This window comes from Glycine max, chromosome 9 (genome assembly GCF_000004515.6).
Source record: "Glycine max cultivar Williams 82 chromosome 9, Glycine_max_v4.0, whole genome shotgun sequence".
NCBI classification, from domain to species: domain Eukaryota; kingdom Viridiplantae; phylum Streptophyta; class Magnoliopsida; order Fabales; family Fabaceae; genus Glycine; species Glycine max.
Genome location: NC_038245.2, coordinates 2,499,109 through 2,515,432, shown reverse-complemented (window position 1 = coordinate 2,515,432; position 16,324 = coordinate 2,499,109). Strand labels below are relative to the sequence as shown.

At 33.9% G+C, this 16,324-nt stretch overlaps 3 protein-coding genes across 5 annotated transcripts; 2 read left to right on the top strand and 1 right to left on the bottom strand.

Annotated features, from left to right (window-relative positions):
- Positions 1-814: 814 nt before the first annotated feature.
- Positions 815-4,264, top strand: LOC100806233 (probable ribose-5-phosphate isomerase 4, chloroplastic). The gene is made up of 4 exons (XM_006586802.4): positions 815-1,269; positions 3,013-3,130; positions 3,225-3,291; positions 3,986-4,264. Exons 1-4 carry the CDS (start codon positions 1,222-1,224, stop codon positions 4,056-4,058), a joined length of 306 nt encoding a protein of 101 aa, XP_006586865.1. The 5' UTR covers positions 815-1,221; the 3' UTR covers positions 4,059-4,264.
- Positions 4,265-5,166: 902 nt separating this feature from the next.
- On the top strand, positions 5,167-8,435 carry COPE2 (epsilon2-COP). Its single transcript, NM_001254128.2, has 6 exons — positions 5,167-5,493; positions 5,633-5,784; positions 5,892-6,027; positions 6,153-6,308; positions 6,756-6,835; positions 7,991-8,435. The coding sequence occupies exons 1-6, from the start codon at positions 5,242-5,244 to the stop codon at positions 8,085-8,087; spliced, it is 873 nt and encodes a 290-aa protein (NP_001241057.1). The 5' UTR covers positions 5,167-5,241; the 3' UTR covers positions 8,088-8,435.
- A 1,571-nt stretch (positions 8,436-10,006) lies between these two features.
- Positions 10,007-15,837, bottom strand: LOC100783060 (UDP-arabinose 4-epimerase 1). Of its 3 annotated transcripts, XM_003533056.5 has the most exons (12): positions 15,648-15,837; positions 15,500-15,543; positions 14,416-14,555; positions 13,990-14,114; positions 13,530-13,643; positions 13,334-13,441; positions 13,125-13,216; positions 11,705-11,846; positions 11,503-11,597; positions 11,099-11,228; positions 10,536-10,680; positions 10,007-10,445 (listed from the first exon to the last, which is right to left on the bottom strand). In XM_003533056.5, the coding sequence occupies exons 3-12, from the start codon at positions 14,474-14,476 to the stop codon at positions 10,210-10,212; spliced, it is 1,248 nt and encodes a 415-aa protein (XP_003533104.1). In that variant the 5' UTR covers positions 14,477-14,555; positions 15,500-15,543; positions 15,648-15,837; the 3' UTR covers positions 10,007-10,209. The 3 variants fall into 3 exon arrangements, with proteins under 3 accessions (XP_003533104.1, XP_014617359.1, XP_014617358.1); XM_014761873.3 differs by lacking the exon at positions 14,416-14,555 and having other exon boundaries at positions 15,648-15,820; XM_014761872.3 differs by lacking the exon at positions 15,648-15,837 and having other exon boundaries at positions 15,343-15,505.
- Between the last annotated feature and the right edge of the window lie 487 nt (positions 15,838-16,324).

Genomic DNA, 16,324 nt, shown 5'->3' with positions numbered 1-16,324 from the left:
ATTAAGATTTATTTATATTTGAGAAAAAAAATTAAAAAGATTTGTTGATTATATTCGAGACCAAAGAGAATGCCTCATTACATTACTCTCCTATATTTTTTTAAGAAAAATTATTAATTATATAAATTATATTGGTAAAATAATTATTTTTGATAAAATATATTTATTAAAAGAGTTATAATGTACTGATTGTAAATTATTAATTATATAAAGTATAGTATTGTTTTCTTAATTTTTAAAAGTTAAATACTAACTAATGTCCTTAGAGTATTGGTTAAGAAATTAAAAAAAAAATTTATTAGAATGTATAAAATTATATTGCCCATGACTTATCTTTACATATTCTCATAATCTACCTAATAAATATTTTTTATTTGTAATTTTTTAACCCATATTTAAAAACACCTATTAGTAACATCCATTTTAAAATACTGTAACAAATATTTGAAACTAAATTAGAAACATAAAAAAAAATAGAAACCTAAGAAAACGTGTAACTTGAGTAGTGAGAATGAATGAATATGAAATTCACCGTGAATGCATTGGTTAGGAGTTTTACAAGGTAGTTGGATAATTACTCGAGACGTGAGTCGTTTTTCATTTTTTGAGCAATAACAACGCGGTTTTTATTTATAAATAAACCTATTTGGTGCTTAAGTGAAGACTATTAGTACAATGTACCTGCATTTTTAATGATGCTAATAGAACAATAGGGAGATTCCGGAACTGTGCGTATGAAGTTCCGGAGGGAGAAGTTACTTCGGGTTAGGATTTTAATTTAATGCACATAAAGCAAACAATTTGTTGAGAAAGAAAGAAACAGAGTGCCGCAAAATGCTGAAATAGGGTTGCTTTGCTGACTGTAACGGGAACTTTCTCTTTCAATTAAAATTGTTTGTTTGCTAGAAAGGAATGAAAAGGAAGCCTCGTTTGCAATCCCTGGTGAAAATTTTCCAAAAAATAATTAAAAAAACTTTATCTTATATGCTTAACTTTTGAAGAAATCTATCGTTACAATGAAAATAAATGAAAAGGAAAAAAAGTAATGCTGGACTGTCTTGATGTTTTGTGCATCTTTGATTTTATTTTTTTATAAAACTGAAATAAATCTTAGTGTAGATTCATTGGCAATTACTCTGTTGTAGATTGATTTTGCATTTGATGATGCTGATGCTATAGAAGAAGGAACATTTGTTGCTATGTTTTTTGCAGCTCAACTGGATGACAATTGCTGAAGAGATTGATGATATGTTTCTGGGTGATGCTGAGGTTTCACTCTACATTTACTCTTTTGCTGAGTTTATACACATGCATATAATAAAGAATGTTTTAACTGGTTGCTTGCTTACCAACTTAAACGAGTGACTATGACATAAAGATCTCCTTATTTGTTTTAAAGATCATGATATTTTGATACGGTTTGCTTTGTTGATGTGTATAGATACTGTATGCAACTGAGTATAGGCTTTTCTGTTAAATGATTTAGGATTTTGTAATGATCCACAACAACAACAATTCAAAGCTTTTGCCACTAAGTGGAGCTGGCTCCATGAATCAAACATGCCGTTGTGTTATTACCACCAAATTTATGAAGAGGCTATTTAATTCTAGATCTTTTTTCAATGGTTTCACATAAGAGTCTTTCTTGGTCTACCTCTACCTTTGGTACTCAATCTGATCAGTTCTTCTAATAGGGCCTCTATGGTCTTTTTGTCACATGTCCAAACCTTATTCTACCATTTTTTCCTCAATACATACCACTAACTTTCTCTCTAATATCTTCATTCCTTATTGATTATTTGATCTTTTATTATGACATCTCATCTTAGTTATGATCTGTTATTCTGTGTAGAAGTTTTGTACACTACTATCCAGTCATTTGATGACACATCAAAAGAGTTTGATTATGACAGAAATTACATGAGACGCCATACTCTTTTGTGGCATGGTAACACATGATAGAATGATAGTGTAATAAATAAAGTTTTATATAAGCAGTGAATCGAAATTAAAGCAAGATTTATTACCCAGTTTTCTGGAGAACCAAAGGAGTAAGTTAATACAATGATGCAGTCATGTAGTTATTGGGACCTCCCCATTTGGTTCACATGGTCAATTAATACTTCCCATGTTTAGTATGCAGTCATTTTTTTTTTCATTATAGTATTTCTCTAGACAAGAAAATTACTGTTTATCCCCAAAAACAACAATACATTCACAGTGGCACCCCATAGCAATTTGCAACACTTGCCAAACTCTTTTCCTTGCCAGTGAATAGACAGAAAAGGATGAAAGGAGTCAAACAAGTTCATTATCCCAAAAATTGTTAAGAAAACCCAATTACAAAGTTGCTAATGGAACTTAACAATCACAATGCTAAAGGATGATTATTTGTCTCTGAAGAAAACATATGATACAGACATCAACAGGAATAGCCTTGTCAATCCTACAATTCTGTAACAGATCATTTATATTAATTCTAAAAAGTGTCATAGTCCAAACAAAAGCCTTTACCCTTTTTAGAAACTAAACTTTCCAGGACTTAGATATCGTAAGGTTTTGAACAGTGGGATTTTGAATCAGAAACTGGAAAGAAAAAAAAAAGATGTACTGGAATAAACAAGAAGGTCCTAAAAACCATATCCTGTTATCCCGAAAGGTGAAGCAATGACATAAAATGTTGCTGAATTACAAAAGAATGCCAGAGTTTTTGGTTAGGAGTTTCTTTCTTCCCATCCTTCAGGGAGAAAGTTGTTTTCTTGACTTCTGTTAGAGTGCTAACACATGGTTTATCTGGGTTGGTTTATATTGTGGACTTATAAAGGGATTGGAAAGCTCTTTTGAACCGTCTACTCTTTCTTTGTTTCCTGTGCTCCTCCTCATATTTTTATTTGATCAAGGAGGTTTTCTTGTGCTCCTCCTCATATTTCTCTTCATTCTCTTCTCTTAATTATTTTATCAAGAAATTATTTACATTGTGATTATATTTATCATGGCTCTTTGTAAATGAAGGTCTGGAGAAGACCATCTATAGGGCAAGCAGGTCCACTAGGAGGTGACTTCCCAGTAGTCACCAGCGAAGGACATAATATTCCTGATGTTATCTTTACATCTCCAATAGAAAACCTTGGTAAGTTCTGCAAGTGTGATGCCTGTTTCAATTTTCAAGTGATAAACCTCATTATTTGTGCTGGTCCGTTCCGCTGACTTAGTATTACTTGCAGCTGAAGTAGCAAAATGCCTTGATAAAGTTGATGGTGTTGTGGACCATGGTGTCGTATCTAAAGTCCCGTTAGTTTTCTCTCTTTAACTTTTATACTCTTTTAAATAAGTAGTTGACAGTCACACTGATTGAACTGAACTAAAGATAAGATGGTCACCACATCAAAATATCTGATACTGCTTTGAGTCTCTCTTGTACTTGAAATGATTGGTAGAATGATTTTCTGTTGAACCTGATCTGATTTTGCGATTTGGGCAATATTTCTCTTCCACAATTCTTTATCTAATGCACTATCTTACTATGTTCCTCAAAATTGGTTAAGAAACTCTCATCAGAAGGTTTACCACACATATAAAACATCAAATGATTCACTCAGACAATTTCATTTATCTTTCTCAGTCTGTCAGTATTCAATGAAAAAGTATTGCTTGGCATATGCTTCAAATAATGTTAAGAACTTAGCGGTTATATCCTCTAACTGACAAAAAGAGATGCAAAGGTTATAAAGTTTTAGTTTCTTTTCGTTTTAGAGTTGTAGTTTGTGCTATAGGTGCACCAATTTTTTTAGTCCAAGGAATAAAATTCAAATGCAACCATGGTCAACATCTTGCTCACTTTAAAACATCACAGTTTCACTAAGTTGGTTACAAGTAATTGCCTTGGTTTTGTTAATATTCTTTCTAGACGAAAGAATCATGGAAAGGGGTTTGCTTGACAATATCAACTATTCGACTTATTTATTTCTATTATTATGTAATGCAGATGCACAGTTGTAATTGCTTCTCAGACTGGACTGAAAATTTTGGACAAACTAACTGCAGATATAGTGGGTTAGGCTTCAGAGCTTATAGCTCTGCTTTGCACATGAATGTAAATGTAGTTGTTTTTTCCCTCTCCGTTATGCTTTTTACCTGCCTGTGTTTTTTCATCCTCCCTTCCCAAAGAAATGAGTAATTGTGACTGTATCAACACTGGCAAAGGAAGCTTAGGGTTATGTGTGTTTATAATGTTTATATACATGAAACTTCATTTGCCTTTTTTTATTTTATTTTTTTCTATTTTCAGTTCCCATGTGCTTCTATCATCACCATGAATAAAGGATGGGACTGGGGGCTGGTTTGTTTTTCTTAATCACATTGCATTACATCAAATCATGTAGATTACATTTAAAAAACTCCACACGACAACAGACCTGCAGGTTATGTTATGACAAACACGATTCTATTTTAGAAGCACACAACAAAATTATATTTCTGCTGCATTTTTTACCACTAATATACCTGATGGAACAATTTCGTTATAAAAGTATATAATAAAATCGTGTTTCTGTTCCATTTTTTTCACCCTAAATTTATGTAATAAAAACACGATTCCATTGTACAAAATATAAAACAAAATTATATTTTCAAATTGGAGAGGGAGAAGAAGGCAACAAAAGTTGGTGACTTGGTGGGAAGAGAAGGAGGAGGGGAAATGGAGGTGTGAGGAAATGATGTAAGGGGTAAATAGGTTTTCTTGGGATTTGGATTCCCTGCAGTCGGAGAAGCATGCATTCACATAGTTAAAAGATAAGAATTGTCTGATTAAGATTTGACGGTTCATAAATAATTTCGAATTTTCGATAAATTCAACTTAAAAACACTTTTCAAATACTGATGGTTCGATGAAATCAGATGGTCCACATTCCTGACTGTGTGATTGTGTGAAGCAGGGAATCCAAATCCGTTGTCTCAAGGGTTTATGAGAAAATAGGGGGTGAAAATAGCAATTCAGAGGGAGAATAGCAACTCCCAGATTGCAATAGTCATCAAGTTGGAGCCCAAGCCTAATAATAGCCCAGAAACACTGCAAGGCTGAAGTCGTCTAATTAAGCCCAATAACAGCCCAGAATAATTACAACGCGAAACAATAAGAGTGCGATTCTGAGTTCTCTCTCTCTCTCTTTCTTTCTTCCACTGTATCTGCGTGTGTTTGCGAATTGTGCAATTTTCAAGATCTGAATCAGAGAATAGATAATAATGGCTACACCGGACCACCTGTTCAACCTCCGCAACAACTTGTATCTCGGGGCGTACCAAGCCGCCATCAACAGCGGCGACGTCACCAACCTCTCCCAAGAAGACTCCCTCGAGCGCGACACCCTCGTCCACCGCTGCTACATCGCCCTCGGCCAGCTTCAGTTCGTCATCTCCGAGATCCATGACGACGCTCCCACACCTCTCCAAGCCGTCAAACTCCTCGCTCTCTATTTCTCCTCCCCCGACACCAAGGTCGCGCCTTCAATCCTCTCTGCCTAACAAATTAACATTTGTCCAAATATATAAATTACATTTGTCAAAAAAAAAAAAAACCCTCAATTTCTCGTCTCCCTGCTCATCTCGTCTCACGTCCCTCCTCAAAATCTCGCAGGATTCCGCCATCGCGAGTCTCAAGGAGTGGCTTGCCGATCCCGCCATTGCAAACAACGCCACGCTGAGGCTCGTCGCCGGTCTCGTCTTCCTCCATGAAAATGATTTCAACGAAGCCCTCAAACACACCAATGCTGGTGGAACCATGGACCTGTATAATTATAATTATTATTCCTTTTTTTTTTTTTGCTTTCCTTTTTTCTCATTTTATTTAATTGTTTTAGTTTCGTCATTGTAATTATTTGGGTTTTTTTTTTAAGGCACGCGTTGAATGTTCAGATCTTTATTAAGATGCATAGGTCGGATTATGCTGAGAGGCAGCTTCGGATCATGCAGCAGATTGATGAAGATCACACTCTCACTCAACTCGCCAATGCCTGGCTCAATTTGGCTGTGGTACTAATTAATTAATAATTTTAATAAGTGTTATAATTAGAAATTAGAAATGATAATGATAAAGAAAAGAGATGAATTTTGGTGTTTTTGATTGATTGGATTGGATGATGGTGGTGGTGGATCAGGGTGGGTCAAAGATCCAGGAGGCGTATCTGATCTTCCAGGATTTGTCGGAGAGGTATCAGTCCACCAGCTTGCTTTTGAATGGCAAGGCTGTTTGCTGCATGCACATGGGCAACTTCGACGAAGCCGAGACCCTTTTGGTTGAAGCTCTAAACAAGGCATGTTTTGCATATTTATTTCTATGGATTTGACAACACAATTGATATTGCATCATGCTTACAATTTGTCCAAGATTTGAAATTGCTGAGTGATTTGATTGAGTTCAAAATAATCTCAATTGTCTTCCCATTTTGCAACTATTCATTGGATCAATGTTTTTGTAAGAATATTTAAAAGAGATATGATAAACATACACCCCATCTTGGGGTGTGTATAGATGAAGGGAGAGAGAGATAGAAAGAAAAAAGAAAAGGGAGAAATAAAAAAGTGACAGATGTGATAAGTAATATTGTAGAAAAGATGGAGATATGACATTTTTTGAGATATTTACTTCGTGCTAGCTCTTGGTTTTAAACCTTTAAGCTGTTGTACTAAAATGGCATTTAATAGGGTGATTTGTTGTTTGGGAAAATTGTGTGGTGAAAATGTTTCTGTGGTTTATACAGGATGCCAGGGATCCAGAAACTCTAGCCAATCTAGTTGTATGCTGTCTTCACCTCGGCAAACCATCTAACAAATCATTCAGGTAAACACTCACTCAGGACATTGTATGTCAATTGAAAATATCCTAGCATGGATGTAGTGTCATACATGGGCTGGCTAAATCTTTAGTTGCCTTGAGAAAGTGTTGTTGATTACAGAATCAGTTCTCTGAGCTTGTGATGGACTAGGTCTTCCTAACTAGTGTTTTTTTATATCACTTGTTAAAAACCATGTGTAGCTCTAAGTGTGATAGTATTTGGTTAATGGGAGCTCCAAGATCATCACGGATGGAGCAATTTGTTTTAAATGCTTTCAAACCCTGTTGTTATAGTATCAGAATTTATATGAATTCAAAATTGAACCAAACAATATTTCACGGATCACATATATTGGAATCCGAACCACACCATGGTTCTCAGTTTGGCTTGTTTCCCCTCCAAGTTTCTTTGGAGTATCAAACCTTATTTATACCATATCAATGCTGAATTTGTTGGCTGTTACATTCTAAACATATCATTCAATAATGATAGCAATTAGTAAAGTTAACATCGGTTGTGTTGATTATTGAATGATTGTAATTAGTCAAGTTATCGTCAATTGTATAAATATGAGAACATAACTTAGTCTTAAACTCACATTGCCTAATAGAAACTTTAAATTTAGTAATAACTGAATCAAGCACTGTAGTTCTAGTTCAAAGAGTAAAATGGTAAAATGACAAGCACAGAACTGTAATTTAATTTATAGATTTATAGAAAATGTGTATCATCTTGGAAATATTTTTATATACACATTTGTTCAGTTCAAAGGGTTAAATAATATTGAACCAAACCATGTTTCCTCTCAAGCCATGCTGGGAAAACTATTTTGAAGTTGGAATGTCTCTAGTTTAAAGGCCTTATGCTTTATAGGAATCAACATACATGTAATTTTGGCTGACTCTCTAATTTCCTTTGTAAAAATAGCTTGCATCTGCACAATCTGTCAATCTTTAATTTTTACTGCTAATCACCTATATAATTTTAACGAGTGACTTGGGTTAGAGTTTTTTGTTTCTTATTGATTGGTTGAATGCCCCCCATTACTTTTTCTTTGCCTTCTGTTGATCTGGGTAAGTATTCACTGTGTCCAATATAACTTTCACTCGTATTATCAGAGGACTTTTGACCAATGAATGACTTGTATTATTGCTTTGCAGCCAGCTGAAAATTTCTCATCCAGAGCATGTATTGGTCAAACGGGTATCATCAGCTGAAGAAAGTTTTGATAGAGCGCTACAATCATTTTCCTCATGAGTGTCGATGATTGAATTTCTTTCAAGAGTTGAATGGTGTGAGATCTTCCCATGCAATTTTTACACCTTATCGTGGCTATTGTATTGGTTCCGTATCTTAGAACATAATCAACTGGGTAATGTGTCATAGTATTCAAATTTATAATGTTTGGTTTACTTGAGTCTTAATGTTGTAAAAGCTACATCTGACATTAATTTTTAAACAATTTCATTTACATCGTATATTTTACTAGAAAAGGAAGAAATACCAATAGGTATTAAGTATACAAGATTACGATTGTGGGGATGGATAGGGAAACTCTATTAAATTTTATCCAAAATTTTGCATTCTTGCATTTTTATTTTTCAATTAAAAGTAAAATAGATTGCCTAGCATTTGCAGCATTGGCATTGGCCTATTTTGATAATTAATACGGAATGATAACCGACTCGAAAAACGAATTAAGACTGCAATAGTGATAAAATATATATATATATATATATATAAAAATTAGAAGATGAAACCTTTCTTTACAATCAATGGTATGGCTTTGTTATTCGTAACTATGTAAAGTCATCCTTATTCCTTAGCATCTATCAGAACTCTTCGTGGATGCTGGGTGATGGTAAAAATATTAACTTCTGGCAACCTATCCAACAGCATTGGTCTCAACCTATTGTGACCTCTTTGAACCTTTCCAACAGCATTGGTCTCTCTTTGAAAGCTCTAATAGCAGATTTTATTGAAAATCATTCATGGAATCTGCCTGAATGGTTCAATCCAAAGGGCCCCTGCTATAGCTGCGAAAATCATTCAGATTATCATCCCCTGTTTTGAAGCTGAGGACCTTCTAGTTTAGCATGGCACGACTTTTGGATCTCTCAGCTTTGAAGAGAAAAATGACATGGCGGCCCTACATTCCCCCAGCGTGCTATTTTGAATAAGCTAACTACATATCATGGTTTTAAATTGCAGTCACAACATCAAACATCAAGGTGTTAAGAATTGTATCAAGCTTACCGAAGGCACAAGCTTTCTCTTGGGCACATTTTTCGTGAGAGGAATTTTAGCCACTCACGATACTTCTGTGAATAGTTTTTGCTGGTTGGATTTGATTCCACATATGATAGTTTTGTTTTCCTTTTGATTCTATCATGGGTTTGGCCTTTGTCCGCCCCATAGACAAGAGTAGCTTTCAGATTCCTTTTTATTAGCTTTTACTTTCTACATTCCATGTAAGAGAATAATGAGAAAAAAAATTATAGGATTCAACGTGATAACACCTTTTTTTTCAAGATAAAAAATATCCCAATACTATATTCCCTCTATCTCAAAATAACAAAATAACCGATGTTTAAGGTTGTTTCACACATATTAAGAAAAAAATAAGTATTTCAAGAAATGATATTTATTAGGAGATAATTTTATTAAAATATCCTTTTTTCTTAATTTCAATAAATATATTATTAAGACTTTCAAGACAATCTCTCTTCAAAAAAAATCTTTCAAGACAATCTCTTCAAAAAAAATCTTTCATGACAACAATATTTATTAGAAGACTAAATTGAAATAAATATTTGAATAGTTTAGAGTTTAGACAAATAAAAAAAACTATTTATTTTATTAAAAAGGTGTTTTTAAAGAAAAAAAACAGACATGCCCAATGTTTTAATTTTCAAATTTGAACCAATTTGATAATAATAGTTTTTAAAAGGTTTCTATAAGGACTCCCTAGTCTTACAGAAGATTGAATTGGAAGTTTATTTTACCTATGTTCATTAATCTTTGATAAGAAAAACTAATGAACTTTTTCAAATGACTAATATAATAACATTAACTTTTGAAAAACTGATTATTTTAATCAATTCCCCTCCCTGTATACATGATTGCATTTCATTTGCTCTAGTGAGGTGAATGCTGCATTGGCAAGAACCAAAAGATAGAAGAAAAGCTATACCAACCAGAGGCTGGGCATTATATTATTTATTATTATTGACTCATTGTATGTTGAATACACATGTAAGTATAACGAATCAACTACCAAACTCCCTAAGGACGACCAAAAAGAAAAAGAAAAAAAAAATCCTGAGCACCATGTAAAAGAGCAGTTGATGGCCAACTGCTTGGCTGAATGGCTAGAAACTCAGATTGCAGATGAAATACCGTAACCGTTACGATGAGCTTTTTGCCATTTCCATGCAACCTGCAAACTCTTCTCAAGGTCAGTGTATTGTGCGGTCCAATTCAGTTCCCTGTTGATCTTAGAAGGGTCACTATACACCTCGGCATAATCGCCGGGTCGACGTGGAAGGTAGTCTACTTTGATGTCCACCCCTGTGGCCTTTTTGCAAGCATTCACAAACTCCTTCACTGATCTACCTGATAAATGTTAAATAATAAACTCCCCATGAGAAAATAGGTGGATTTGCATTATTAAAGCACTATTCAAAGAGTTGTAATAACACCTACCCTTTCCAGTTCCAACATTGTAGATCCCTACTTTAGCAGGTTGTGCCTTCTCAAGAGCCTTCACGTGAGCATCAACCAAATCAGTTACATCAATGTAGTCTCGTATGCATGTTCCATCCGGTGTCTTGTAGTCAGTTCCTCTAACCTGCACGGTTCATTATAGTTTTACAATGGAGAAAATTAGTTTTCAAAACAAACAAAATCACTCAGCTAGCTTTCAAGTGATATAAATTATACTAGGGTTTAAGTGATATAAATTTGTCGTAGAAAGTAAACAAGTGTATTAGATTGAGATTTTAAAAAACTTTTTTATGATAAAAAAAGTGTGGTATTCAATTAAGACTATCAGGATTTTTAGTGTGTGTGGGAATAGCAAGATTATCACAAGTTTGATAACTTTGGAAAATATGATCAGGCTTCCTCCCTATGTTCTCTTGGCAATGCATCAAAAGCTATTTCCTTGACTAATCTCCTAACAGGATGGATGGATTTTGTGGAGTCTCTCTGACTTATGCAAAGAATTCTGTTTCAGCACAAAAGTAAAAATGATAATCTTAACATACCTTTAAGCCAGTTGTAATACCACGAGCTGCATCAAAGCAGGCACCAGAAATTCGGCCATGTTCACGAAGTTCAGGTCTTGGAGCCTCACCCAATCTGCCCTCTGGGTCTGATCCAATCACATTGAAGTATCTGAATGTTTCCCAGAGAAAACAATAATTAAAACCATAACTAATTTTGAATAGTTAGTTATATTTAAATCGTTCCATTGATTGGCTACACCATGTTTTGATATGAAGAAGCATATCAGGGGTCTCCCTCAAATCTTTATCGAGGGATAAACACAAAGACATTGACATCAAAGAGACAAGGGTAAGAAGATTGCATGTATATATTAAAGTGGCAGACAGCAGGATATCTGATTTAAAATAAGGGAAAATCCACAATATAAATGTAAAATACAAACCTCAGAATCATTACTGCCATCTTAGAATTTTTGGAAAAATCAAGGATGATATCTTCTGCCATCTTCTTGGCTTTTCCGTATGGATTAATTGGTTTCTGGAATTGAAGAACATCAATTTTAATACTACATCCCAATGTGTATTAAAGTCATAGCAAGAGTTCTTAACCAAACTCCACAATACAACCACACCTAGATTTCCCACCTGTTCTGTTGTTTCTATAATAGGCATCTTTTCAGGTTCCCCATATGTTGCACACGTACTAGAATATATTAATGTCTTCACACCATATTTAGCCATAGACTCCAATACCAACAAGGTATTCGATGTAATATTGTGATAATACCTGACAAAAAAATATGTTAAAAAATACAAAGTAGAATTGAAATAGATGAATTTTAACACAAAACCATTTCATATAAATCTCACAAAAATAATCAAGCATCCCCCCCTCCCGGGTATCCAGGAATTTTATTTGGGGCCAAGAAGTTTACTAAGTTAAAAGCAATACAGTCTAGAAGACTGGTTTTCTACATTTACATGCATTGGTATACATAATTTTCTTGTAAGAATAATCAATCCAGTAAAAAGCCCTGAGATGATTTAATTAATTGGGGAATTCATATAGTTTTACATAGTCTTACTATTGCAAATATCTTTGGAACATCAGGATGCAGCACGAGAACCACACAAAACTCGTCAGTCTATTCAATAATGCAACAGTCTATCAAAGGGGCAGTATGTTTGCTGAATACCTTATGTAAACTAACTTCCATGGCATAGAGAACTATTAATATTGTAAACAACCACAATGCTAATCGAGTGCATCTAATCATCAACCTCAACTAAGAGAGTTATTACAAGATACCAATAGAACCAACTGGTAAAAGAGAAAAAAAGATTTGAATACTCAAGAAACCAAAAGACTTCTATTAATTTACCTCCGTCTAATCACTATACCGAACAGTCAAATACACTTTCGGAGGTTAATATAAGAGTACCTCGGCACCTCTCCACATTACTATTACTTTCCCACCACTTGCCTTGTTTACATTTTACAATTGCTTATTTATACAAGGCCCTGTAACTACTCAGCCTATTCAGTCAGTCAGTCAGTTAGTTACTGACTGTCCCATCCCTCCCCTGACCCATTTTTATTTCTTCTGACATAGATCTGCTTGGTAATGGGCCTGCTATCAGATACACAACTACACACTGACAACATCACTTACTATTCTACTAACAATTAGATCCGACTCTCAACCAAATCATATCTAATACTTGAATATATGAATTGTATATTCTAAAATGCCTCAAGAGAATGTCCCCTTGGCTGTTTATTTATAGTAATCAATGTTTAATTACAGTAATAATCTAATCCCTTAATTGTAGGGATAATAATAATCAAGCTAAATCAATTAAATAAAAAATAGTAACTAGAAAACTAGATCAATAACATAAATAAGGAAACAATCCTAATGTAAATAAGGAAATAATCATATCAGATTTATATCTGAACAATAATTATAACAAATATCAATAACATAATACATTTTCTTAAAGTTGCTATCATGTGCACACTCTTAAACACCTGAAATTGGTTGAAAGTTGAAACAGTACTTACTTAAGAGGGTCAAGTGTGCTCTCTCCCACGTATGCAACGGCAGCAAAGTGCATCACGGCATCAAATTTATTCTCTGAAAATATTTTATTTACCTAATATCCAGTCAAGTAGACAACTTTTCTTGGGCATTCTCTAACATTATGCTTCAACAAAATGTTCAAATTCAACACCAAATAATTTCTATTAATAAGGAAAGATTATAAGGATACAGATTCTTTATCTCCCAAGTCAGCATATATAAATTGAAGCCTTCCAGGTTCTGGAAATAAGTCTTGAAGAACCCTGACAGCACCCAAATTTCCTCGTGACAGGTTATCCTGCAAAGAAGATAAAATGTTTAGCAGGCAGACCAGTAAGTGCATTCAAATTTATCACAGCAGTGTTCGGTATTATGAAGAGGCAAACCACTATGGTGACACGATAATTTTCCCTCAGAAGTCGTAGGGTAGCATGTGAGCCGATATAGCCTGCACCTCCTGTCACTAAAACATGAGTGACACCTGGTTCATGGATGGAAAACTGAAAAAGGCCCCAAAATAAAACAATCAACAAATAGAGCAAAAGAGTAAAATAGCAGTCAATTTACATATACAAACAATAACAAGAAAAGATAGAAAAATTACAGAAAATAACATTTCTGTAAGAAAATTTCCCTTATAAATCCTCATTTTTCTTTATTCTAATTTCTTTCTTTCTTATATTAATCTGCCATCACTTGCAAAGTGCAAACACCAAACCAAAAGTACACAAGCTTCATTATTCTTTAATTTGATAAACAGTAAAAATAACCTGTCATCTCTATTAATAATTCATCTACCACTTCAAGATAAATCATGATAATGATAATGCAAATATATAAAATTACCGGACTCGGGGGATTCAAAGATGGAGATCTCTTGATCATGATAATGCATAATGCCGTTAATGCTGCAGCAAGAAAAACTTTTCCAACAAAATTGCCTTTCCTTTTTGGATCCACGTAATCCATGCCTAAAAGTCAGAAGAAGAAAAAATCTTAAAACATCAATTTAATTATAATGAGAAATAATGATGAATTATAAGTAAACAACCAAGCAACATGAAATAGATTGCATAACTTTGACAAATAATGAATTTACAAACACCTTATGCAAATACTCGTGTGCAACCTATCATATACTGATGTGATAGAAAAGGCAATGCTTTTCAATTCATATTTTGAAATTGATTGATATTTTATGAACCTAAACTTCATTCAATATAAACAGAGAATTCGTCATACAACCATTTCTTCTCAGTTCTACAATCTTACCTCCCAAAGACATAGATCTGGTTGTCCTGGGCTGACTTCTGATCCTATTAAAATTTAGCATTTGCAAAAGTAACAAGGTCTTACTCCCCAATACAAATGATCATATCAAGTTCCAATCCCAAAAGGATTTCAATGATATGCTGCAGTGAAAACCAGACCATGTAAGTTTATTTTTCTCTGGAGAGAAAACATCAAAACAATCCTGAAGAAGTTCACAAACTGAAAAAACCAGCACAACAAAAATCAAACAAAGAGAAATATCTGTAGAAGGGTAAAACAAGAAGTTTTGTTTTTTGTATGTAAAAGTTTGGAAGGTTAAAAAGAACATAAAAACAACAATGAAAAGGGGTAAAAGAAGGATTCAAAAAGTTTGGATACTACTAAACACCACAGAACTAAAGCAAACAAAACCCGCCAATTCACCAATAAATTCGAAACTAACAAAGTTAATGAGAGAGAAAGTATCCAGAAATGAAAGATCCAGAGAACTCCAGAAGAAAGAAAATCCTTGTAAGATACAAAGCAAACAAAAAAAAAAGGCTTAAGATTGCTCACAGTCACGGCCATGTTTCACCCCAAAAACAACATAGCAAACGACAAGCACATGAATAATCTGTCAGAGTGGGTCAGGGCAAGAAGGCACGAGGGAAAGAAAAAAAAAAGAAGAAGAAAAACCCACAAAACCACTTTCAAAAACAACCACCAAGAAATCCAGAAAACAGCCTAGGACCCCCCAAAAAAAAAAGCTTCAAAATTCCAACATCAAGATCCAACACATACAACAAGCAAGCATAAGAAACCTCGTCAACTAAAGAAAACATATCAACTGAACAATAATTCAAATTCAAAAAACAGACAAAAAAACTCTTTTGTTTTACACTTGCAGAATCACCAACTAATAACCAACCAAGAAGATCAAATACCAACCCAGATACTGAAAACCAACAGATTTGTCAAAACCGAATCAAAGGGCTTAAATAGCCCAAGCCAAATAGTAGTAGCAGCAACAAAACCGTCTCTTTTAAAAAGGGAAAGAAAGAAAGAAAAAGAGAGAGAGAGAGAGAGAGAGAGAGAGAAGAAGCACCTTAACAGTTTAACCTTATGCGGTTGCCCAGAAGCACGTAAAGCCTTAGAAGGTAAAAAAAAAAAAAAAAAAGAGTGTAAATTTAACGGTTTTATGAGAATAAGAAAAGTGGGAAATCTGAAAAAATAAAAGAGAAGAAAAGTAGTACTAGATTGTGTGCAGAATGCAGGGGAGTGGAAAGAGAATGAGAAGAAAAGTACAAATGGGGAGGGTGGTGGTGCAGTGGAATTTTTGGTGTGGCGTTGAAATTGTGGCTTGTGAGAGAGAGAGAGAGAGAGAGAGAGAGAAGAATGGGTTGTATTTGTACTTCTAATATAGGCTGTGCCTTCTCTGCATCCATGTTGTCGAAGCGTTACGGGGCATTCAGACCGGAAGGAAACAACGTCGTAGACTCTCTTTTTTTTTTTTTGTGGTTTTATTTTTCTTTTTCTTTAATATTTGTTTTTTTTCTCGCTATTCCTTAAGGTATAGTCAGAGTTTTTCTTTAATATTGCTTTTTTTTCTTTAAATTGTTTTTTGAAGTTTGATTTTCTGGAATAGAATTTCATTAAATAAAAAGTTAGAAAAGAGTAAGTAATATCTTTTAGTCAATTATCATGAGAACAATAAAAAAAACATTTTCATAAAATATGTTTTATTTTATAGTCAATTAGAAGGAAAAAAAAAGCTTTAAAAAAATGCTATATACTATCGTTTATCATAAGTTATCTTATTAAGTCAAATAAGATGACTCTGAACGAATTCATAAAATATTTTTAGAATTTTTTATGTCCAAAAATATGTTTATTCTCTTATGTCAAACATGAAAATCTTTGATACCAAATT